At 43.5% G+C, this 25,688-nt stretch overlaps 1 protein-coding gene across 1 annotated transcript; it reads right to left on the reverse strand.

Annotated features, from left to right (window-relative positions):
- Window positions 1-2,250: 2,250 nt before the first annotated feature.
- Window positions 2,251-9,990, reverse strand: MAP10 (microtubule associated protein 10). Its single transcript, XM_083433821.1, has one exon. It carries the CDS (start codon window positions 7,844-7,846, stop codon window positions 5,282-5,284), a length of 2,565 nt encoding a protein of 854 aa, XP_083289947.1. The 5' UTR covers window positions 7,847-9,990; the 3' UTR covers window positions 2,251-5,281.
- Between the last annotated feature and the right edge of the window lie 15,698 nt (window positions 9,991-25,688).

A 25,688-nucleotide genomic window follows, 5' to 3' on the forward strand; every position in this document is an offset into this window, starting at 1 on the left:
TTAAGAGAGTTAATATGGATAGACAATGGGCGATTTACAGGGAACTGCTGGATTTTACGGGGGGTGGGGGTGGGACCCAGACTGAAACCTATGGAAAAATTAAGGAGCCAAGTTATGGACTGGCTACAATACCACCAGCTATATGTTTAAGTTAGATTTTTAAAAACAGGCGTTTTTAAACAGCTTATCATCACTAATGTAAAATACATGTCATGATATGCAGTTAAGATTCCATATTGCTTGAGAAATCCTTGTTAGAGCCAAGTTTGATTTAAGGAAGACCTTAACCTTACTAAAATTCCAGCAAATGCCCCTGGCTTCTGTAGATGGACGGGCTGCAAACTGACTTTTGATCCGTGCCATTGTTCTGTTGGGGTGAAAAACAGTGGAAGTCCTTCCTTACTTCGTATTGCACTGTGCGTTTCCATGAATATTTAGAATATGTTTCTAAAGCAACTTCTGAGAGATTATTAACTCTGGTCCTACCAGCAGAACTTAGAATTCCTGCTGGCCAATGGGAGCAAAGCAATTTTATACAGTGACTGTTTTTGCTCTGGCAGCCAGGAAGCAACAACAAAAATGACTCATGTTGTGGGTTGTAATCATGATGCTTGGCTATTGGACTACTGTAACTCTGTAGAGATGTTTTGTATGTATTTCTTTGACTACTGCCTGGTTGGATTTATTATTTTTGGTTGATATTTTGTTCTGCTCTGTTATGGCCAAAGGGTAAAATAAATAAACTTGAAATGAACTTCTTAAAAACAATCCATCTGAAGTTAGTTGTGCTTACGTCCCATCAGAATCAAAGTTAAGTTAGTTAAGACTAATCTGCTGTACGGTTTTCAGCAATGTGATGGACACAATCCTATGTCGCAGGTCCAATGGCTGGATCAAAATTAAGATTTGGAAAAGCAAAGCAAATTTTCACCATCACAGTATTCAAACAAGCAAGGAACCAAATACTTATTTAGAATACGGAGCCGTCAAAGGTATGTAGCAATAAATGAACAAAATAATAGAATTGTACAGTTGGAAGGCATCATGAGGGTTACCTAGTCCAACCTGTACAATGCAAGCATCTTTTTGCCCAACATGGCAAACTCATGATTCTGAGATTAAGAGTCTCACGCTCTACTGACTGATCTATCCCACACATCACTGTTTGGTCATTTTAGCCATAGGTAACCTGGCCGGGTAAGCTCAGGAAAATTAAGAGAAATAAATACAAACAATTTGAACCTAGATACAAGTAGGCACCCAAGCCTTTAGAACAGGCAGCTGTGGAATTAATAGAATGTACTTACCAATAGCAAAATACAGAATGAAAAGTCATTCTGTTTGGTCATATTAAGGGGAGGGGAGGAATAAAAAAAAAAGGGAAGTCTTACATTTAAACAAAATGAGAAACATTTTCTAAATAAACTCCCGTTCAAAAATATCATTGGTGCTCCTAAGTTCTGCCTCCATTGCAACATGCATTTCTGATTTCAGTGGGATTCAAACATCGCTAATGTCATCTGAATTGCACGGGTTTCCCTTACAGAAAATGCAAAAACTGTGATTTCTCTAAAGAGTGCTAGAACTGAAATGGTATAGCAAACTAGGTGCTCAGTGGACTGCAAAACTTGTTTCCTTTGCATACTTGTAAAAAATGCTTCTACATATTTGTAGAAAATGCATTCCGTCTGTAAAAGTAAAAGGTAAAGGACTCCTGGACAGTTAAGTCCAGTCGAATTCAACTGTGGGGTCAAGGAAGCTTTCAGGTCAACGGAGCCAGCGTTTGTCCACAGATTTCTGGGTCATGGGGCCAGCATGACTAAACCGCTTCTGGTGCAATGTGACATCGTGATGGAAGCCAGAGCACATGGAAACACCTTTCTGCTTACCACCACAGTGGTACCTATTTATCTACTCATGCTGGTACATTTTTTAACTGCTAGGTTGGCAGGAGCAGGGACACAGCAACAGGAGGTCACCCCCATCATGCAGATTTGAACTGCCGACCTAGTGATCAGCAAGGCCAAGAGGCTTGCTGGTTTAGACCACAGTACCACCTGTGTCCCCTTATTCCCCCCAAAAAAACTGCTCTTGAGAGTTTGAGAATCCTTTACAGTGGTGTGGGAAGTGCTACACTGGGCTGCAGCAAACTGACGGTTTTGCAGCACGGAGTTTGAAAAACGTTAAATATTATGTTTTAAATAACTGAGAGCTAGCCAGTTTATAGCATAGTGAAGTACCAACAAGATGTTTTCAGAACCAACTGCAAATTATTTTAATTGTTTCTCTGAATGAACCCAATCCAAGACAGTAACAAATATTGTATAAAAAAGAAAATACATTTCATTTTATCATTACATTTTAAAACTAGGAAAAATGCAATTAAAGAAATTAGAATTTTTCAATCTTGGGTAAAAGATTGAGAATAAAAATACTGTTTTATTTAATAACACATTAATAAAATGCAACTTAACACTAAATATATTCAGTATATTATTATATGAACTGCTGTCTTGGTGAAACGAGATTAACATCCTGTGGAAACATCTCAGCATCTGAGTGAGTTGTAACCAATAAGCTTTCAGATCAATAGCAGAAAATGAGGAATTAATTGGACAGGAACATTTGAAAAAAGAGAAGGGCAAAAGGGAACCGAAAAACTTTTCCAAATGAAGCCACTGCCCTAAGGCAGGATTTTATAAATCTATAAATATGAAGCTCCAACACAAAGGGCTGGTTGAATATGTTGAAGTTTGTGTGTGGCCTAGTCTCCTCTTTGTGACTGGGCAGCTCCAGAACTATTCTGAAACAATGCAAAGATAGAAAAGTGAAGTCTTAGTTCACAAGTACATATGCCTTCCTAAATAGGATAGAATCCTTAAATTATAAATGAACAGGGCTGAAGCTTTAAATTATAAATTCAAACAATTACATTCTCAAAAAAAGGGGAGTCCACAACTTGCCTCTGGCTAGATTTCACAAGTGAGAGGTAGGTTAGTCTGAAAAGGCAGAGATGTCAAAGCTGCAATTTGTGTGGTCTTATGAAGTCAATATTCCTCCCTTCCCTCCTGTGCATGCACTCACAGAAAAACTGCCTCACTTTTTAGTACATTGGCTTTTCTGGATTATTCCTCTTCCTGTGACAAGAGTGAGCAAAGCCATTCAAAATATCTGTGGTTGGTCTATATTATTATTGAGAGCATGAGCTTTTTTCATCATTCATGGAAACTTACTATGTATAGTTTGAGAATGCTGTCTCCCATGACACCCTCGATTTAATTTGCCCCCTCTCCAACTTAAATGACATCTTCCTTCCTGCAGTTGAATTTCATTTGCTTTTTCTATATTTTTGTTCTATGGTGTCCCAAACCCCGTTTTGTCCTAAACACACCCTGTAAATTCTGCTTTTGTTTCTCTTTCTGATCCTGATTCACTTCAAATTGTCCTATAGTACTCTAAAATAGAACACTGAATCGAATCGAACCTTCTACTACATACTACCGTATTATTATTTTATTTCTATACCGCCCTATACCCGAAGGTCTCAGTATACTGTCCCGTTACTTCTGACATTTTGAATGCAATGTTTATGCTAATTAAACTAAAGTAGCATTTGTCTATAACGACATGACACTCACTTCTGGTACTGATGCACTAAGAGCCCAATCCTATGGAACCCCAGCACATAATCTTGTTTCATTCTTGATCTCAATCCAGTGCTTATCAAGGCTTCTTTATGGTACTTTCACACAAAAGAGTGGGAAACTCTTAAATCTGGCCTTTCAGGTACACTTGGCAGGCAGCAGAATAAGATCCTCTGCATTTCTGAATTAAGATTTGACATGATTTTAGGGGCAGCCACAATATGAACTTGCACTATAACAGAAACAGGACTTGGCTCTTAATTGGGACAAAACACATCTACTCTAAAACTTACATGAACTTGGTATTACTAATATTATTTACTTAAGGCATTTATATCCCATCCTTAACAAAAATCAGTACCGCTGATGCATGACACCCAACGTGCTTCCAAACAGGCTATTTATCTGTGCAAAAGTTAGTTCTTATCCCACACTTTCTAGTGTAATTATTGTGTTACTTTTCTCACTGCAAAAAGTCCAATAAAAGTGAGGGAAATTGCCCTGGAAAATGCAAGATAACAATCACGAGCTGGCAATGTCATATAAGTACTGCGCTAACATATCAGGATGAATTCTCAGTAAGCTGAGAATATAGCCTCCACACAAGCTTCATGCAACCCTATCAGTGTGACTGCACAATAAACAGCCAGTTTGGAAGTTCTTTGTCTCCCATATATCAGTTAAAATTAAATGTGAGAGTGCTCCTGTTCATCTCATTTTAACTGTTTCCCCCTTCTGAAATTGATTTAAGAATTAGACTGTTCTATTTGAATTGAAAGCGTGTCTGAGGACTTGTATACAAATTGTTTTGATCACTGAACACTTATTGGGCATTAGCTAGGATGGTAGAACCACTGCACAATGCTATGGCATTCAAGTGGCGCTGCAGTAAAACAATATCAAAAAGCATTTTTTACTTATTCATATTACTTACTTGATCAGCATTGATCAAGATTCAGATTGCTGAATTTATTTCAGAGGATGAATTGTTCAGTGCAGCCATTGCTACATGTTAGATCTGCCTTTTGGCACAAAAGCCCAAATTCTCTTTCAAAATAATATTTGCACTAGCGTGGCAGAGGCCAAATGTGTCACATGGCAGCAATGCCATTCCACTTCCTAAACTTAGGTCCAAACTGGACAAGCCATTAGTTTATATAGCCTTGCATTTTTCTAAAATGAAGTGGGGTGGGGAGTGTCAATTCTTTACCCCATGCCACAGTCTTGATACAAATCAGGGATCCCTGTATCTACTTGCAATGAAAGGAAACTGCTAAAAATGGGAGACACTGGCCATCAGTCACGATAGGAATTCTGCATGCACCCAAATACTCATTGGAAACACAAAAATGTATATTTGCATGGCAGTCTTCTCCCAAATGTTTTTGAAACTTGTTTGAGTTTCAAAAGCAGCTCACCATTCTGTACATGTGTGTAAGAGCACTAGCCTAAAATCCAAACAGTTGCAGAGTTCTGCATGCTCTGGATGGCTCACCTAAAAATACCCATGGTACATTTTTTATATCCATCACTTATGAAATAAAAACTGCATTTGTGAAAGACAGTCATAATACTTGCAAACTTAGCATATAAAAATAAAGACATTTTCACTTTGATCTGGTCATTATTATTGGTAATTACATTGTGTATCCTGGAAGCTTGTTTACTAATAATTCACTGATGTGTCTATATTGATTAGTAATATCCACCATCTCAAAATTATCATCTTTTTCTTTTTCAGATGGATTGCTTTCTTCTAACCCACTAAGATCAACATCAGACACACTGGAGGGCAAGTAAGAGCTAACTTGAGATGTCCTTATTGACTGGCTCCTTTCCACAGATGATTCACCTGTTTCTACATTATTATTTCTCTCAGAGGGAACTTGTTCCTCCCCCAAGGTCTGCATATCTTTGCTCCCTTCCTTGTTGGCCCGCTGAGCTGCAAGTTCCTCCTTTGAAACTCTTGCAGAAGGAGAATCATGATCAAATTGATAAAGAGCAACACCTGTGGCTTTTTCATTCGATTTTGAATAATAGGTCTTTTTAAGAGATTGGATAGGAGATGTATCTGAGGGAACTGGAACAGGGGGTGAAATGCTTTCAGCAGTCATACTTCTTTCAGACATTTTAGAATCCGAGTCCATAACAGACTGGCTTTGATTTGGGTTTATTAGCAAAGGTTCAGAGCTGATCTCTTGAGCTTCTAAGGCTGTGCCTGAACTGTCAACATTGGTGAAATCTTCTGAATAGGCTGCATTTTCAGAGCCAAGAACCACATCACATGAATTCTTAAGTCCATAGCTGCTTTCAAAATTGTTGCTCTGGCTATCATTACGAAGGCTTGAAGCATCCCAATTATTTTTCAGTACATATTTTTCTTCTTCTGTATCAATTTTACTTTCAAGGGCATTAGTATCCTGCAAACAGACTCTCGGCAGATGGACTTTCAAACTCTTTTCTTTATAAGAAGAGCTAATACTTTCAGGAAAGCCCTTGTGTTTTGCATTTTCATGACTCTTTACACGGCGGGCTGCAACTTTTTTTTTGAGATCACCCTTTATGGTGGCAGAGTAATCTTGGTCAGTACTGCTTTGTATTAGAGTCTCAACATTTTCATTTATTTGAGCATTTTCTTCAGAGATGCTTTTTTCATCAAATTGTACAGAAGACTTTGAATGGCGCTCGGGAGAGCTCCGCAATAGTTTCCCTTTATTTGAAGAGCTTTTGCCTTTCCTTTCAATGGTGAAGTCTCCTTGCTTTTTTCTACGATGTTCCCTTTTTTCATGCACTTTCAACATGACTGGATTGGAGCGCAGCAAACGAAGCTTTAGAGTATTTGTTAGCCCATATGTAAGCCTTCGTTTAGGGGAAGAGTTTTCCTTTGTATTGTTTTTCTCAAGATTGCCACTTCTTTCCATTTTTGTGAATCCTTTACCAGTGCTTGTAACGTGCATGGAGGGATACATGCATTTTAAATGATCTGGGCGATTTCTTTTTAACTTTGGGCTAGCAGACCTTCCTCTCTCTTTATGATTAGGAGAGGGTTTTTTATATTCCCGGAAGGGGCATAGACTCTTGACACTTGAGGGTGGGGCTTTTGTACCATCTGCTACATTTTGGTATAGCCATGCTAACTGAGGATGCACAGTAGACGGCCCTGGCTGCAGCGACTGGTTGCTCAGCAGGGACAGTTCCACCAACAAAGCATTCAGCAGAGGCAGCTGGCTCAAGGTTTGTCTGAGCTGATCATGGCTACTAAGCGCTGGAGATGCCAAGGCAGGCTCTGGGACGCTATTTGAAGGCTCCTCCTTAAGAGGCTCTGCAGAGGGAAAGACGATTTCTTCTTCTGGAAAAGGTTCGCGAGGTGCAGCCACCGTCACCATCCCTGACGCCGCAGCTTTCGGCGTGGAGCAAGGATTTTCAGCCGGGCGACTATAGTACATTGGCGGGGGGCAGAAGACGTTGGTCAAAATCTCCAACTCTTGGGCTGCTTTCTGCACAGCAAGGCTGGGGGGTTGTTCTTCGGTAAGGGTGCTGTTTAAGGACTCCGTGCTGCCACCTTCCGGGGCAGGGTCCTGCTGGTCTTCTTCTCCCTCTGGGATGAGCTCCAGGTTGACCCCTCTGTCGCTGTGGACGCTGGGCGGCCGAGGCGGTGATCTGTGCCGCTCCTCGATGTGGGGCTCCCCGGGGGCCGCCCCCTGCCCCAAGTGGCCCAGCAGGCAGGGCCCCAAGTTGCTCAGGCGGTAGCTCAGGCCCAGTTCTCCCACCGGCTCCCCCATCAGGTCCCTCAGCGGAAACTGCCCCCTTCGCCCCCCGGGGCCGCTGCCCAGCAGCAGCTCCTCGGCGGCGGCCGCCAGGGAGACGCTGGAGGTGCCCAGCAGGCGGGCGGGGCCTTGTCCCGGCGGCAGCGCCAGCAGCAGCGCGTAGAGCGGCGAGCGCCGCAGGAGACCCTTCAGGGCGCCCGGCCGCAGCCGGAAGAGGCACGACTTGCCCCGGCCGAAGGGCACCAGCGGGCCCGGCACCGAGTGCGGGGCGCGTACCAGGAGCGTGGGGAAGTCCAGCAGCCGCAGGGCCACCGCCGGGCGGAAGGGCCTGCTGGCCGGCATGGGCGTCGGCAGCAGCCGCGGCTCCACGCGCGCCGACTCCACCAGCAGCTCCAGCGAGAACAGGCTCTCCTCGCAGCCGTCGCCCTCCTCCATCCCGGCTCGCCGTCGACAGCAGGGCGTGCGGGCGGGCAGGCGGCGGCGGCGGCGAACGTTCGCTCTCGCGAGACCGGAGGGGGGAAACCGCGCGGCCACTCGCGCGCGCCAGCCTCCGCGTATAATTATCTCTATGGAAGCCGTTGTCTAGCGACCGGCGGCCCTCGCTGCGTCTGTCCGCCGCGGCCGCAAAGCCCTCTGGGAATCCCAGCGAACCTCTCCTGCGATCAAGTTCTCCGGGCCGTATCGGGGTCAGGACCGCGGAGTCGGAAGGGACTCCCGGGGGTCATCTAGTCCAACCCCCCGCCAAGAGACGTGCTAATGCTGGGAGCTGCTAGACAGCAGGCCGTTGCCGCAGGCGGAGGCTTGTACGGCGCAGTATCCGCGGCAGCAGAACGGGTTTCATTGTCTTGCGCGCCTCATTTATCTTAATGTTATTACTTAAGCAGCAGTTCGCTTAGACTAGAGCAAAAATAGTTTTTAGCATTCTAAGATACCAGTGAAGAAAAACCTGGGGTATCCCCCCTCCCCTTTCTTGGTCTCCTGACTTGGGCATAATCCAGACAAAAATAAGCACCTTAAGTTGCTTTTGGGTCGTTGTCTTCAGTGTGAGCACATGCTGACCAAAATCTAGCGGAAATAAACGGGATGATTTTGTAATTTTGCTTGAATGCCCCTCAGGGTTTTAGGGGTTTGTTTTTGCATTTCATACACATGCTTCCCCCTTTTGTGCTGTTTTTCAATGTTAAATGTTGCAGGTGTTGAAAGAGGGGGCTGAGTGGGATTTCAAAGGAGAAGAGCGTTGTTTACATATGGATGCATGTATTTCTTTAGCTGCAGGCTTTGGAAAATGCTCTATCTTTTTTGCTGTACCGGAGAAATCATCTCCACTGCAACATGAAATTATAGGATTTGTGTTTGACTTTAATTTTTGTTTTGAATGATCGGTTCAGCTAGCTCTGCTTTCATTGATACAAGCATTGAAAGTATGCAGGCAATGTTCAAAATCAAGATAAATCTGGGCCCAAGCTTTTGTGATTTTAAGCCATCCTCATCAGAAGAGGTAGATGAATATCCTTTGGGGGGGTTGTCAGGAAAAAGGAGCATCCACAGATGTAGGCCCATTGAACATAAAATGTCAAACTCAACTTTCCCCTCCCCTGCAAAATAACTCAGTCATTGTAGCAGACTGGTTTTCTGAGAACATTAACTTTCATAAGAACTAGTGTGTTTTTATTACTCAGTGTTGCATAGAGAATGCTTGAAAAAGTTAATGAACTGTTCCAAATATTAAACAATCAGAATGGAAATTAAAACTCTTCCAAAACCATATTTCCTCTTCAAACTCACTGATTTATCCTTAATCTGATTGTGTTTTGGGCTTCATCCAAGACTTTTAAACACTTGGGGTTTGAATTATTTGGAGTGAATAATTCACGTATGGCACTTAGTTTGCAGACAGGAAGATTGCTGTTGTCAACAGTTCAAGCCAATGTACCAGATTTGACTTGGCTTCTTCTTGTTTGTTAGGATTAATGTAACACATCTCAGTGAGCTGGAATCTGTGCTGCCTGCAACAAGAGCTGTGCACTCAAGCAGCCTGGAGAGAATACAGAGCACGTGCTCTACAGGCCAGATATGGCTTCCCTTCCCTCCATGACAGGCAGAGAGCAGTGCCCCGATTAGAATGGAGCAGTGCCCTTTCATTGCGGGAAGAGATAAGCAGATACTCCTTTTATGTTTTATGGAATGAATTACTCTTCCCCCAACGATGACACAGTATTGCACGTAATGTTTACGTTTAAAATACTAAAATCATGGGGAAATGCCCAAGGTTCACATGCTGAGTAGCCTGTGGTCTGTATTATGATGCACGGTAAAGCTTGTGCTTTTAATGCAGTTTAGAGGATTAAATGTACAATGCAGGACAGGAACACTTACAAGTAGAAGATTTATTTTAAGCTAGAATGTATTTGTTAGGATTTGGTTTCTCCCTTTTGTACAAAAATATAACCGTATTACATTTATAGTAACGTTTGTTCAGTTTCTGAAAACAATCTATTAAGACTGAAAGCATCTATAAACTTGAAATAGCAATTTGTCTTTTGCTTTGTCATAATATTTTAAAAAATAAATAGATTCTTAAATACTTGTAATATTGCGTAGCCAAATAAATATATATTTTAAACAAACAAATGTCAGAACACTCTCAAACTCAGGCACCATCCCTCCATAGCCTCCTCTATTCAATATGATAGCCACTTTCAGACATCAGTTCAAAAAGCATGTTTGCATGAGATTCCCTTCCTCCTGTTTCTGGTTTACACCTGCATGTGTTTGCCTTTTCATTCTCCAAATAATCACATGCTGAGAAGTAAAGTAGTTTATGTAGTTGCAGTGCTTCCTGAATTATGCAGAAATTTATTTATTTATTTATTTATACATACATACATACATACATACATACCCCGCCCATCTGGCTGAGTTTCCCCAGCAACTCTGGGCGGCTTCCAATCAAGTGTTAAAAACAATACAGCATTAAATATTAAAAACTTCCCTAAAACTTCATGTTTATTATCAGTATATCACTGATTCAAACACTGCGTTGGAGCCAGACTTAAATGATGCCTAAGAGTAATGTCATTGATTTCAACAAGTCCATTCTAAGCATGACTAACAAAACGTGTGCACTCCAGCCGGGCAGCAGCAGGGCTGACAAAGCAGTGGAACCACCAATGTTTCCACAGCCCTGTTGCTCATTTTCGGGTGGAGGGTGAGGAATAGCTTGGAGCTCTTGCAGTGATTGGGGCACACTGTCAAGTGACAGCGGTAGGGACATCTTCTAGACTGAGTTATCTCTCCCCCTCCCCTAGACAGGGGAGTCCTGTGCTTGTGGAATTACACTGGTGTCACTGCAGACAGGGGCCAGCAGGGTTGGCAGAGGAAGCCTCAGCACCCAATTCACACATATCCAAGTGTGGATTGCAGACTAAGCCTTAATCCAACCTTACTGTCTTTTTCTGCATCAGAAATGATCAGATGGAGGCCAATGGCCCATCTATTCTGACAACTTGTACTCAACTCACAGTGGCCAACCAGATGCCTGTGGGAAGCATGCAAGCAGGATCTGAGTGCAAAGAATTCATTCAGCTGCTCTGTAATCCCCTTCTCCTCCTTTACACACCTTTGACTCCCTTGTCTTCCAAGGGTCCAGCTGCTTCCCTAGCCAGTGCTTTCTGCTACTACTGTATTTAAGAAACTTCCTGTTGGTCTTAATGTTTTCAGCAATGTGTTCAAATTCTTTTTTTGCATACCTTACTGTCTACCTGTGCCCCGTCTCCCCCAAAAAGAAAGTTTGTGTTCACCTTTCTCAAATGGGCAAAACTACCATATTTTGAAGGAAGTATTGTTGCCTCTAAAAGCTGCTTTGATTGCTGATTAGCCACACCAGCATATACTTGGCCTTTGTAGTACCTTTACCAATCTGCAATATACAGTCCAGTTAAGCTTGATATTGCATCTTTATACATTTTGGAGTGATTCTACCCTTCTGACTTTGCCTTTCAGCTTCCTTTTTACCAATCCCCTGTTGTTGGGGAAGTCTCTTTTGAAGGCAAATGTGACTGTGTTGAATTTTCTGGACAATTGGCTATTTACCTTTATCTTCAGTTTAAAAGCAGTCCAGTCACTGCTCCCAAATGGCTCGACAAGACTTGCCTCTCGCACAAGATTATGGGCACCACTCAAGATTAAGTCCAGGGTTCCCACCCCTTTGGCCAATATGAAGACCAACTGTGCGCTTTACGGCCTAATCCTAATCATGCAGAGGCAGGATGGTAACCCATCAGGGATATTGTTGTGCATTTCTTATGGCATAGAGTTGAACTAGACTACCTTTGATGTTACTTCCAGCTCCATAACTCCATGATCTCAGAAGTCAGTTCTACTGAGTTTAACAGGAAATATTTCTTGGCATGTTTGCTTCAGATTGCAGTCTCAGCACAAAGTGTGAAAGCCAGCACCCCACTCCAAAAAAGTATGATTCATGTCCTTGCTCTCCGCAGAATTTGACTGCTCCCACAGTTCTCCCAAAGTTTCTCTCTGGTCTGCTGTGTGGTCTGCCAGATGATTGGCCTAGGTCTGATGTTTCTGTGGAGGCTTCATGTGCTAAATGAGCACTTGAGACCTATGAGAAACCTCAGCATGCTGCTAAACCCCAGATACGCCAAAGTGAATTCATTATCAGGGCATACATTACATGTGGCTCTATGTGACTTTCCAAAATGTTATGCTGTTGCCCAGATCCAGAGAAGGCAATCTGCATGTGGAAGCAGACTTCTGTGTACTTATTGGGGACTGTAATGTAATGTAAATAGGATGCATATTTGAATGAGGAAGCCTGTTGCTTTCACTGGAACAAACGTTCTGATGCACATTTAAATGTGCTTTCCCTTTTGGATATGGATTAGAACGCACATCTAAATGTGTTAAAAGTAATGCTCCGGTTGAAGACATGACTTTTGCATTTGGATGCATATTCGCATATGGAACTAATTTACATTTGTGGTCCCTGATAATGAAGGCTGCTTCTCTGGGCAGATTGCCTTCATTTGAGTAGGATGTCTTGGGATTCTTCTAGAGCTTTGCTCTTTTGCAGGTTGGATTCAGTCACGTACAGGCAAAATCACACTGAGCAATTAAAGTGGATTTGACACTCCCATTCCCAAAACCCAGCAGCACCACAATGGACTTGTTGGCAATAAGGAAAGTGTTGGGAAGATGCACTGGAAAATACGCAATAGCAATTGCTTAATGTGATGTATTATAACCTCTTCACAAACAAATCAGAATAGTTGCTAAATAAACAGTTTTAAAAATGGCTTCCCCATTTGTTCTCCTTGTAAGTTTGAGGCAACTTGGGCTATACTGCTGAGAGGTGAGAATTGAGACAAGGGCTTGTTTGTTTTTTCTGGCCATTTGGCTCCCTCACTTCATCATGACTTTCATCGTCTCCAAATAGTCCCAGCGACACTGAAAGGAAGACATGATGAGTGAAGAGATACATTTAAAAAGTTGTTTTGTTCAGCTGAATGAAAACTGGTTGTCAGGGAACTGCCATCAGTGCCGGAGGGAGAGAGCAAAAGCCAGAGGGATTCCAGAGAGCGTCCAGGGATTGGGAGAAGCAGCCCATCTTCTGGGGAAGAGAATCAGTGTAGCACCAGTGGAGAAGGGCGGCAGATAGGGGAAGCGGCGAGGCGGTCCCATGACTTCTTGCCTGGGACCAGCGGGAGAGTAGGGGTCCTCCGCTGCCTACGCCCTTCTTGCGCAGAAGGCTTTCACGCAGAGAGAGTAGGAGAAGACTAGGCGTCAAAGAGCTTCTTTGCTGGAAGAAGTTTAAGAAACGCCCACTGACGGATTCTGCCAGCGATTGAGACAGCCACGGGTGAGTGGCTGTCCGGACAGAAAAGGTTCACGTAGGCAACCCAGCCAGGTGTTTGCACCGGCTTACGCACGAGCAACCCCTAGAACCACTACACTGGTGAAATAAGAAAAATAAACGAAAAGCCATCAAAGCTGTGGTTTATTTTTAGCAGGTTCTGATAAATGGAAGTGAAAACCAACTCCTCCCATTTCTCTGTTTCTTGACTTTCTGCCTCCTGCCTTCCCTGCCAATAAGTGCAATACACCACTTTAAGAAGAAAGAAAATTTTTGTTTCATTTTGTGGCACTTTAAAATGGTTTATAGTCAGCATTTAGCCAGGGGGTTGAATTTAATCGATTAAAAGAATTGGTGTTCACAGATAAACCTGCCTTTACCTAAAGTACCAGTAAGTGCCCTAAAATTATACCTTCTGATCTGAGAGATTTGACCCCCAATCCCATACATTGGAAAGAGACGGGGGTGGGAGGCTTGGAGGAATCTGTGGTTCTCCTGCTATGGTTGGACTCCAGTTCCCATCAACCCCCTAGCTATCATGGTCAATGTTCAAGCATAATGGAAATTATAGTCCAACAGCAAGTGAGGGCCCAGACATTTCCCTTTCCTGACATAGGGGCTGGCTGTAAAATAGATACTCTTAAGCTTGTCCAGAAAAAGCTGCGTAGTGAAGTGATATTTATTCTTTGACTTGAGTTCTGGCATTGAAATTTATTCAGTTTGGCCTGAATAAATTCCTACATTTGCCTGACGTACAGCCCAGTTACAATAACAAAAATATATTTTTGTATCGCTGATTCTACAGGGACTAAGCTGACTTAAATGTTAATGCCCATCACTAGGAATTAGAAGGTGGTCATCCCTTCTTAAAGGATGGATGTCTTCATAGCTAAAACTGCAGTTTACATCCTTCCAAATCTAAGCCAATGGTGGCAAATTAAAATAGCTGCTCCAGGAAATAGCCAGAATAAGCAGAGGCCTGGCTCACTCATCATGGTAAGTCATGGTTTAGCACAAGCATATGGATTCCTAGAGATAAAATTATGATCTCTTTGTTCCTCCCTGATTATTCTGCTATTGCACTGCAGTGAACTAAGCCATGGTTTGGCTTAGTGTGTTATTTCAGCCTTCACTCATGGCTTAGCTGTCCTGCACAAACCATAAGCTATAAATCACAGGACAAACTTTAGTTGCTCTGGAAAAGGCTAAACCACAAGCCCAGTTTTGGGCAACATCCTCAGCCAAGCCGTGACTTAGCTCTGCATGGGGAGAAACAAAGCAGCTGTAGTTTCCCAGGGTTTGTGTGTTCACAGTATGCCATAGTTTGACTTAATGCAGTGCCTGGGGGTGTCCATTTGTCCAGAAGTACCTCCTATGGTGGATTGGTCTCCATCAATATCTCCCTAAAACTCCATAATGCTTGAGAGACTCTTCCTGCTCAGTTCCTGTTTGCCCTGGCTCGTCAATCTTACATTGAATGCCCTCCCTTTAAACATGCCCACATTTGACTGGAAGCCAGGATGTGGCACCCAACCTGCCATTGTGAGCAGACGAGAGGTGCCAAGAGCCTCTCTCTCTGAGCAAGCAGATGTAGGTGCCTTTTTTATAACGGTAAAGGACCCCTGGATGGTTAAGTCCAGTCAAAGGTGGACTTCACTTCAGGTTGAGGGAGCCGGCGTTTGTCCGCAGACAAATTTCCAGGTCACGTGGCCAGCATGACTAAATCGCTTCTGGTGCAACGGGACACCATGATGAGTGCCAGAGTGCACAGAAACACTGTTTATCTTCCCGTCGCAGTGGTCCCTATTTATCTACTTGCACTGGTGTGCTTTTGAACTGCTAGGTTGGCAGAAGCTGGGACAGAGCGATGGGAGCTCACCACCATTGTGCGGATTCAAACCACCGACCTTCCAGTCGGCAAGCCCAAGAGACTCAGTGGTTTAGACCACATTGCCACCTGCATCCCCTTTTTTATATATGGAGGATATGGCGACAACATTTTGCAGTCCTGTCTCTTTCAGATTTTAGATGGGTCAGCCATTTTGTATTGTGCCATGCCCTACAGCAGACATTTTGTGTCATGTCGAGCCCCAATGGCAGCATGCAATGTTCTCCTTCCAGGGCAGCCATTTTGCAACTGGCACCTATGGTACTTTCTCAAGGACACATCCCAGCCAGGCAAAAACACACAAGGAGACTATGAGGTTGGGCTGGTTAGAGTAGATGGCCTGGATGGAGTAGATTTGGCTGAGGAAGGGTTGTGACCTGAGCAGAATTCCAAGGGCCAAGGCAGTCACATTTGCTCCACTCTGATTTAAAGGATCTGGAGATTGCATGCAGAACTGCATTCTCATTTGCAGAGTCAGAACAGCCAGTCATCATAAGACAACAAGGAAAAGAGAAACTGGGTGCTGGCATTAAGTGTGAAAAAGTAAAGGATTGTAGATATAATCTTTTACATTTTTCACACGTAATGGAATAATCATCACCTCATTTTTACTAATGAGGGGGCTTTCTTGAATCAAATGAACTTCACGGCTGGATCAGTAAAGCCAGTTCTAGATTACTGCTCTTGTGACAGAAAGGCAAGTATGTGACTTTAACCCATCAACACAGTTTTAAAACACTCCCTTGTTGGAGCATAGTTTCCTCACTCTCCCCTCCCAAGAAGAACCAAAGACCTAATGAAAAATGACCACCCACTGTAAGCCCGGGAAAGAATGTTCAGGTGATGGGAGAGACAATGGAGAAGAAAACAAAGTAGAGAAGCTTGTCTACTCTGTAGTTTGTTGAGAGGGAGAAGATTGCATAAAATAAGACCTGACCTTTCAAAGAGACAGCCCTTCAACTCAGATTTTCATTCCAACATGTCAGTCTGCTAAGCTTGTCCTTTTGCTGTCAGAACACTGATTTGGCATCATTTGGGGAACAGGCTTTTGGAAGAACTACTTTTAAAAAAACTCACATTTGAAAGAATCTAGTTTCCTCTGTTCAGTTAAAGGCTAGCTAATGTTTCTTGGGTTTTTTATTCTGATCTCTTGAATTACTCATTTTTGAATTCTTTGCAAATCTGAGTTACTTTTCAAATATCGTCTCTCTGCAACTGAAAAAAAATGAGTCAAAAGCTGCTCTGCTTAGCAAATCTGTATTTTCATGTGGACCCCCAAATTCAGTCTCTATACTTGCCTACACCTATCTTTCCAAAGTGTTCTTATCTAGGCTCTGAAAGTGAAAATGACTCTCAGCTCTACAGCTGCAAATAAAATGTTTTAAATCTGTTGTAAAGTGCAATATACAACAGTGACACTAGATGGCGACAGTGAGCTATGCCAAATTCAATGTATTTTTCAAAACAGTTTTTAAAAAAGCATTTTCACAGCGGTTTTTATATGTGTGTAGATTCTACCCCAAATGACAGAGAAGTAGAGTGTTATTAGCATACTCCAAACCTTACCTTGTGGTTTCATATAGTTGTTAGCAGCCTGAGGGATATAAGATGGCACTCTTTGTGATCCCACATGGGTGTACAGCAGAAAGTCCCCAGCTACCCTATGAATAATGAAAATAACCTTGAAGATAATGTGAGAGTTCTATATCTGATGCTTCTGTATTTCTTTACGAAAGAAAAACATTACGAAAACCTTGGTTCAGAGGTTCTCAAAAAGTGTGACACATCTTTCTGGAGGAGTGAGGAAAATTTCTGAGGAATATATGAGCTCCTTCTACCTTGATTAGTTCTGGGGTGTACCAGAACATCAACCCCTCCACTCACTTTCCGCCATGTTTTTCACCCACCTTGGCTGCTGGCACTTCGCAATAGTGTGTAGCTCCCTTCCAAATTGATTGCCAAGAACTGAGGCGAAGATTATTTTTACAAGCATTCAGCTTTGCTAGATATGCTGTGGACCTCAGTGGTTTTTCTGCTTTAATCTTTTTTTCTTCAGATTCAGGCAAAAATAAACACTGCCATTTTTAGGGAGTCTCAAATAATAGTTTGCTTGACTTAGGGAGGTTTGTAGCAATTAAGTCTGACTCTGCCCACCTTTTTGCTGCCATCTTTGGAAGCTTAGCTTTAAAGAAGAATAAGAATCAGGATTTGCTGTTCTAATATGGGAGGCATTGTTCCAGTAACTCCGTAGCACAGTTCAGGTCATGATAAAATTCCATGTTCTTTCCCCCCACGGCAGAATCAGAGTTTCATCATCGTTCTCTTGTAATGTTTACTGTAGAACGTCACTCCCTCATGTGGTATTATTAGAAATCCCATGAGTATTTCTGGTGTAATTCGTTGTTAATTAATGTACATCTTTAAATGTTGATACTTGTACATCTAGGATCCAGGAAATTGATTGCCTAGTGTTGGTTTTTTGTTTTGTTTTTTAAGTCAGTCTGTTTTCTTATGCCATATGCAGCAACAACGTCTTCCCAACAAATGATGCTGCTATCCCATTTACTTAGTCAGCCATAAAGGGCAGCTTTAACAAGCCTGCGCAGTTATGTGTGATGTCAAGAAAGTATTGAGGCTGCGCCTTGAGGTGGCATTCAGCACCTGCATCTCCTGCTGAAGCCAAGCAGTCCTTGAAATACCCAGAACCTCGCCAGATTGGGCCCTTTCACTGCAGGCAAAGATTTATTCAATTTGCTCAGTGCCACCTGAAAAGCTACATTTTACAGTATTCTTATAGGTCAAGCTGTAAACCACCCTGGGCTGAATTGCAGTTAAAAACTGCACAGTGCCTTCCACTCTGAAAGCCCCTTTTGCGCCTCAGGGAGGTTTCAGAAGGAGATGAAACAATTAGATGAGCTTTTACGAACAACAAAAAAGGGCTTCAAATATTTGTTTGGGTACAAATATGTTTTTGCTGTGTGCATCCTAGCATCAGCTCAAGAGATCGTACTGAAGCCAAACCGCATTTTGTCAGAAGTTTATAGTTCAACTACTCTGTGCGGTTTCTGTGCCGAAAGATTTTATCTTTTCTTCAAAAACAGATGGAAAACTCAGTCAGGCTGCTCTGGGCTCTCTTGTTCATTCTGAGACTTCAAGAGGATTCCGGTGGATGTTAATGGCTGAGCTATTTAATTTTATTGCTGTTTATGTTTCAAAAGTCAGCGGTTAGATCAGAATAAAACCAAGAAGCATTGGGTTAGTCTGGCACTGAATGCTCAGTCTTGTTTGTAAGGATGGAACCAGATGCAAAACAGACTGGGACTTCTGTACCTTTAAAGGGCACACAGAAGATGGAAATTTGGCAGGTGCTACTTTCCATATAGGGCTGGAACAAAGTGCAACTGTAGAAACCCCTCTGTTAGAGATTCAAGACCCCTCCTTTGCAGCAGCTGTGTTAGGAATTATAAGGAGAGTCTCTCAGTGTGGCAATTGCATTAGACTTAGCACTACAGTAGGGACGCGGGTGGCGCTGTGGGTTAAACCACAGAGCCTAGGACTTGCCGGTCAGAAGGTCGGCGGTTCGAATCCCCGCGACAGGGTGAGCTCCCGTTGCTTGGTCCCTGCTCCTGCCCACATAGCAGTTTGAAAGCACATCAAAGTGCAAGTAGATAAATAGATACCGCTCCGGCGGGAAGGTAAATGGTGTTTCCGTGCGCTGCTCTGGTTTCGCCAGAAGCGGTTTAGTCATACTGGCCACATGACCCAGAAGCTGTACGCCGGCTCCCTCGGCCAGTAAAGCGAGATGAGCGCCACAACCCCAGAGTCAGTCACAACTGGACCTAATGGTCAGGGGTCCCTTTACCTTAGCACTACAGTAGCAGACAGTGGGGTGGGGTGGGGGTGTTCCTTTGACCTCCTGTTGCCCATATCACTGCAGCATACCAGGATGGAAAGGTGGAGGGGCATGGTCAGCATGGTGCAAATGCACCATCAGAGCCAATCGCTGCTCCTGCCAGTGTGTTTGCACCACACCAAACTTGTTGCCATTGCAGCCCTCCCCCTTTCCCTTGGGGTAACTGCAGCAACACTAGTGAGGGAAGGTCAGGTAGGAACTGTTCCGCCACTGACTGCTGTGGAGTACTCATATTGTTGCAGGTCCTTCCAACCGTTCAGGTTGCAATTTGGGCCCAGGGTAAACTGAATTGCAGGTGCTGCTGTTGCCTTATCTCGCACTTCTTGCACTTGCAGCGGTGCCACATTTTCAATTCAATATTGTGACTTTCTTCTTTTAGCTGGATTTGGAAAGATTTCTGTCAGGAGCATGCATTGTTTGGGAAGACGCCGCATTAATTAAAGTGTGAATTACTCGCTGTGTGGGTGCAGGGGAGGAAGTAGATGGGAGCCGTTCCAAAGAGCCTTTAATGAGTTCAGTCATCTGGGATCCTGATTTCCATCTCATAAATAATAAACCGTCCTCAATATGCTAATTAAGACTTGCCTTTAAATTGCTCGCTTTAAATTTATAGAGAAGGGGGAAAGTTCTGAAAAATGCAAGTCTGCTCTGACAAGAGTGATTGGGCATTGAGCGGGTGCCCCACCTCCTCTAATTCAAGAACTGTGTGAAGGCTATATAAAGAATCGCTGCGTTTCCCCTGCTGTAATTTTAGATTTTGTCAGGGAGAGTGGAAATCCCACTTAAACATTTTAATTAAAGGTTATTGTGTATGCTAGGTTTATTCCTGAAAAGACGTGGTGGGGTTTTCTTCCCTAAAACCTCACCTCCTTCCTTGGTGGTTGTATAGCAAGGGGCCTCAGAATGAGAGCCTAGCTACATAGCAGCCTCTCTGTACTCACCTGACTGAAGGCTTAAGCCAGGGTTAGAGAACCTTGACCCTCCACATGCTGCTGGACTACAGCTGCCACCACCCCTGGCCATTGGCCATGCTTGGTGGGGCTGATGGGAGTTGGAGTCCAACAGTATGTGGTGGGCTGCTGCAGGGGTATCTATCACCAGCTTAAACCCAGCATCCAGGCTGGAATTTTGTCTGAGCCCAAGTTGGCTTGAACTGGTAAATTCCTCCCCTCTTTCTTTTATTCAGCCCTGTCCCCATGATGCTTCGATGGGTTGGATGGAACGGTGACCCTTAACCTGCCTGAGAGCAGGGTCAACTCCATTACAGCCACTTCTGAGGTAAACATCAATGGTGGCTCGCCGTAACGTTTGGCCTTCCAGACTTTGTTGGGCTCCAGCTCCCATCAGCCCCAGCCTGCAAGGCCAATGATCAGAATTAGGGGAAGTGGTAGCCCTTCAACCTCTGGGAGCCCCTAGGTTAGACGCCTCTGCTGTAAATTATATGAGGCCTCACATGGCTTAGTCACATGATTCCTCAATAGGTTGACCTCCTACATGAATGTGTCACAAGAAGAAATATCTCTGTACTCTTCCATATCTTGGGTCAGCATGTGAAGTGTCTAGAGAACATTGCCTCAGTGGTGGCCTAGCTGAATAATGAAGCCCCTTGATGATTTTGTTGGGGCAGGAGAAGAATTAGTGATAACATATTGGGCATGGTGCATTTCTTTCCTACTCTCCCTGAAAAGAAGAGGAGTGTCAATTTAACCCTACAACAACCCTGTGAGGTATATTAGGCTAATAGCCTACCCTTTGTTATCCATGGTTTGTTAACCTTCAGATTAGACTACAGTGGTACCTTGGGTTACAGACGCTTCAGGTTACAGACTCCGCTAACCCAGAAATATTGTTGTTTAGTCGTTTAGTCGTGTCTGACTCTTCGTGACCCGATGGACCAGAGCACGCCAGGCACTCCTGTCTTCCACTGCCTCCCGCAGTTTGGTCAGAGCCAGAAATATTACCTCGGGTTAAAAACTTTGTTTCAGCATGATAACAGAAATCGTGCTCCGGCGGCGCAGCAGCAACGAGAGGCCCCATTAGCTAAAGTGGTACCTCAGGTTAAGAACGGACCTCCAGAACGAATTAAGTTCTTAACCCGAGGTACCACTGTATTTTAATGTGTTTTAACAGAGGAGGGGGGTTTCCCTTTGAAGATGGCAGGTAGTTCCAACACTAGCTTGTAGATCACTAATGGACTGAGTGTTATTACCATGTTGCACTGCTGCATCTACATTTTATAATTTATATATTTTATATTTTGATGATCAAAAATCCCCTGGGTTGACATGATAGAATATTGTTTCCTATGTAATTTCTATAATTTTCTGCTTAACATACATATGATTGTAATGTAAGTCATAATTTAACAACTAATACCTAGACTTTGCTCGATACAGTTTTATTTTCTGTATCTCAGCTCTTTGTTCTATATTCTTTTCAAGAAATATGCCCCATCAAAACTGACTCCTAGTTATTTCACTATTGATCTCCTGTAGAAATTGATCACTTCAGCATAAAATGCTCTGGGTGCACAAATAGAATTTTCTACTTACCTTAGAAAATGTTTTGTTTGTTCAGATGAAGATTTATGATGACTTCAGTAAAACTGCTATACACCTTTCAATAGGTTTATATTGCTTCCCATGGAAAAAAAGTGTTTCATATACAGAGGCCTTGACTTGGCATACCATATTTACTCAGATCTAATGCTCACCGTTTTTGGCCAAATTACATTGCGAAAAAGGGACGCGGGTGGCGCTGTGGGTTAAACCACAGAGCCTAGGACTTGCCGATCAGAAGGTCGCTGGTTCGAATCCCTGCAACAGGATGAGCTCCCGTTGCTCGGTCCCTGCTCCTGCCAACCTAGCAGTTCAAAAGCACGTCAAAGTGCAAGCAGATAAATAGGTACCGCTCCGGTGGGAAGGTAAACAGCGTTTCCGTGCGCTGCTCTGGTTTCGCCAGAAGCGGCTTAGTCATGCTGGCCACATGACCCAGAAGCTGTACGCCGGCTTCCTCGGCTAGAAAAAGTGAGATGAGCGCCGCAACCCCAAGAGTCAGTCACGACTGGACCTAATGGTCAGGGGTCCCTTGTACATTGCGAAAATTAAGGTGCACATTAGATTCGATAGCACATTTACATTTGCCAGCAAATACTTTTTTTAGTTTTAAGGTTCTGAAAATTGAGGTGTGCATTAGATTTGGTGGCACATTAGACTTGAGTAAATACGGTAAATGTGTCCCACACAATAAAGGATCCTTTGTTCTGATCCCTGGGTTAGACCCTAATCTGGTTCATGCCTTGAAACCTAGTTTCTAATACCCATTCTTGCATGTAGCTAGGATTTTGTGGCAAATGTGCTGAAGCAGGCAGTGTCAAGCAGATAACACTCTGGCTTATTCCAAACAAGACCCTGTCAACATATCACACCTCAGCTCAGAGATCTGCACCAGTTGTTCATTTGTTATGGGACCAAGTTCTATGTGTTCCTAATAGGGCCCTTAATGGCTTGGGACCAGTTTAGTTGCATAATCACCTTACACCGCATGTGCCCACTTAACTGCTTCCATCTGCCAAACTGGCACTGTTACATGTTCCACGGTTCAACATACCACAGTTGTGAGAAATCAATTATTCAATGTGGCTGCAACTTCACTTTGGAACTCCTTGCCTATTGAGGGACTCTGCTCAACTCTTCTTGGTGCCTTCTTTATACATTTTTGCTTGGGCAAGTCTACCCAGACACATAGATGTTCTCATGTTTTAATATACATGTTATTTTGATCATGTTTATTTATTTTAGTTGTTTTTATTGATCACTAACTTTTATTGTAAGCTTCTTACAGGGTCTACTACAATCAAAGGGCCAAGACCCTCAAAAAAATTTCAAGGAGGGGATTGGACCCCCTCAATATTCCACAGCCTGCGACGGGCCTTGTTGGGCCTTCCTGCGGCTGCGACAGGCCCCATTGGGCCTCCTTCCGCTGTGTGATATTGTGAGTGCACACCAGGCCTCCCCAAAGTTGGGCAGAACCCAGTACGCATGAATTTTAAGACAGTTCCTTGGTTAGGATCAAGGCCAGCCAAAGACATTTCACTGCCTGAAGTGAAGAACATCATGGTGTTGACCATGTCCAAATCCCAACTGGACTAGCAGTTGTTTCTGAGTTCAACACCGTCCATGGGACGGAATCCTCCATCACATGCCATGGCAGTAGGCCAGCTTAAGGGGTGCAGGGCAGACGTGTGTCACTCTCACAGCCATGTTCATTCTCCGTCTCTCAACATCTGCTTCCTGAGATGGCCGTCTTGCTCTCCCTAATGGTGAGGCCAGCTCTGGTTAGGACAACATGTGATCCCTCCATAAACAAAAGCACAAATCCGGTTGACTGGTGGGGGTTGGATCCAAAACACTAGATCATGTGTTAGAAGTGATGGGAAATAGATCCCTTGTGGAAAGCCACACAGTGAAACACAGAGTGAGTGTTTGCTTATGGTGGTGCAACCAACAGCTTGTGTAAAATAATAATAATGGGGAGGGGGCTTGTAACTCTTTTAATGTGTGCCTACAGTTTAGCTTGTGGCCATGCTCACATTAGCTAATGTTCGAGTTTTCCATTAGCTGAGCTGACAGGTAAACACACTGAAGGCAGCATGTTAAGGATTTATACTTCTCCCCATGTGATCATGTACAGCAGCTGAAAGATTTCAGGCTCTGCTGGAAAATACCTTTAAAAATTGAACTGCTGTTGTCACCAAAGTTTTTGTAAATGAAATATAATTCATTAGTTACCATAGCAATGCAGATGCAATCGCATTGAGCCATAATAAATCTTGCTGATAGTTATATATCTCACAGTTGTTGTTGTTTAAAATACCGTCTTCTTATTATTTATTAAAATATTTGGCTACTGATCTGCTTCAATATTTATTATGGCTTCATTTGGTTTCAGCGATGACATCTAAAAAGCCAATGACTATATTGAGTAGGGTAAAGCTAGTTAAACTCATTTCCCTTCACTGGTGCTAACCAAAGATATACTACGACATGGACCCAAGCCACTGAGAATTTCTCCGAAGCATGACCCATTGAAATGAATGGAAGCTGTGCCAAAGCATTCTGTTCACGGGCACCTCCCATTCATTTCAGCGAGGCTCATAGGAACATAGGAAGCTGCTTCATTCCAAGGCAGACATTGGCCTGTCTAGCTCAGCATTGTTTACAGCAGGGGTCAGCAAACTTTTTCAGCAGGGGGCTGGTCCACTGTCCCTCAGACCTTGTGGGGGGCCGGACTATATATTTTTTTGGGGGGGGAGGGAATGAACAAATTCCTATGCCCCACAAATAACCCAGAGATGCATTTTAAATAAAAGCGCACATTCTCCTCATGTAAAAACACGCTGATTCCCGGACCGTCTGCGGGCTGGATTTAGAAGGTGATTGGGCCCCTGGGCCTTAAGCTTGCCTACCTATGGTCTATACTGACTGTGACACCTCATCAAGGTTTCAGATTGTGAGGCATTCTCAGCCATACCGGGAGATGCCATATTTGGAAGCTGGGAGTGTCTGCATGCAAAGCTATAGCTCTTGCATAGGAAAAATTCCTTATCAAATGTTTTCCGAAGTGGCTAGCCTGACCATAGTCATCTGTGTGCTGGCAACTTTCACTTGGATTACTGTGATGCATTCTAACTGGGTCCTGAGAATCCTGAATAATAGAAACATAGAACTGTAGCTGCAGCCCATGCAAAATGCAGCAGCTCGGCTGTTCACTGAGGCAGACTATCACCACCATGTAAATACTGCTGCTGGAAGAATTTTATTGGCTGCCAATTAGCCACTGAGCTAAATTCAAGACGTTGGTTCTGGTATAGAAAACCCTTTACAACCTAGGGAGAGTTGTATCCTGGTGGAACCAAAAACATTGTCGTACTCCTCATATACCCATTTCATTGTTGTGCTTTGCAAGAGAGAACCACGGATACCATCATATCAGGAGATCTATTCCATACAAGGTGTGTGGTGGCAGCTGCCCTTTGGAATTCCTTCCCACTAGGGATCAGACAAGCACCATTTCTCTCCTCTTTTTGGCACCTGTTGAATAACTTCCTTTTCCAACAAGCTTTTGCTTATGTGGAATTGTCTTTACGTACAGAATTGATTCCACTGCTGACATTTTCACATCGAAATGGCATTGAGGCATTTTACAGGAAGCGGTTCATAAACCGAATTGCACAAAATAGATGTGGGTATCATACCCACTAAGCAAGATCTCGCCAACCAAGTATTTCACAGAGATTTAAATCAACAGCAGCCATTTCTGTCACCTCTGAAAAACTCACTCGGCTCCAACGCTTTTTATTTCCAAGTGCGCTATCTTTTAAAAATGTGGTACAGCAGCCTAACCCTGGGCAAAGAGAGCGTTGCCATTCTGTATTTGAATAATGAAAATGAATGGCATTTCGTCCAGGTGAAATGTTCCGTTCCCACCCCGTCCCTCCATTGCCCTGCAGGTTATCTGGAACCTTAATGGGTCGCCTCAACTCTGCATAACACAGATGAACTGAAACAGCACGTCTTCTCTAGAGGCATGCACTACTCATTTC

The sequence above is a fragment of the Podarcis tiliguerta genome, assembly GCF_965153285.1.
Source record: "Podarcis tiliguerta genome assembly, chromosome: 3".
NCBI lineage: Eukaryota > Metazoa > Chordata > Lepidosauria > Squamata > Lacertidae > Podarcis > Podarcis tiliguerta.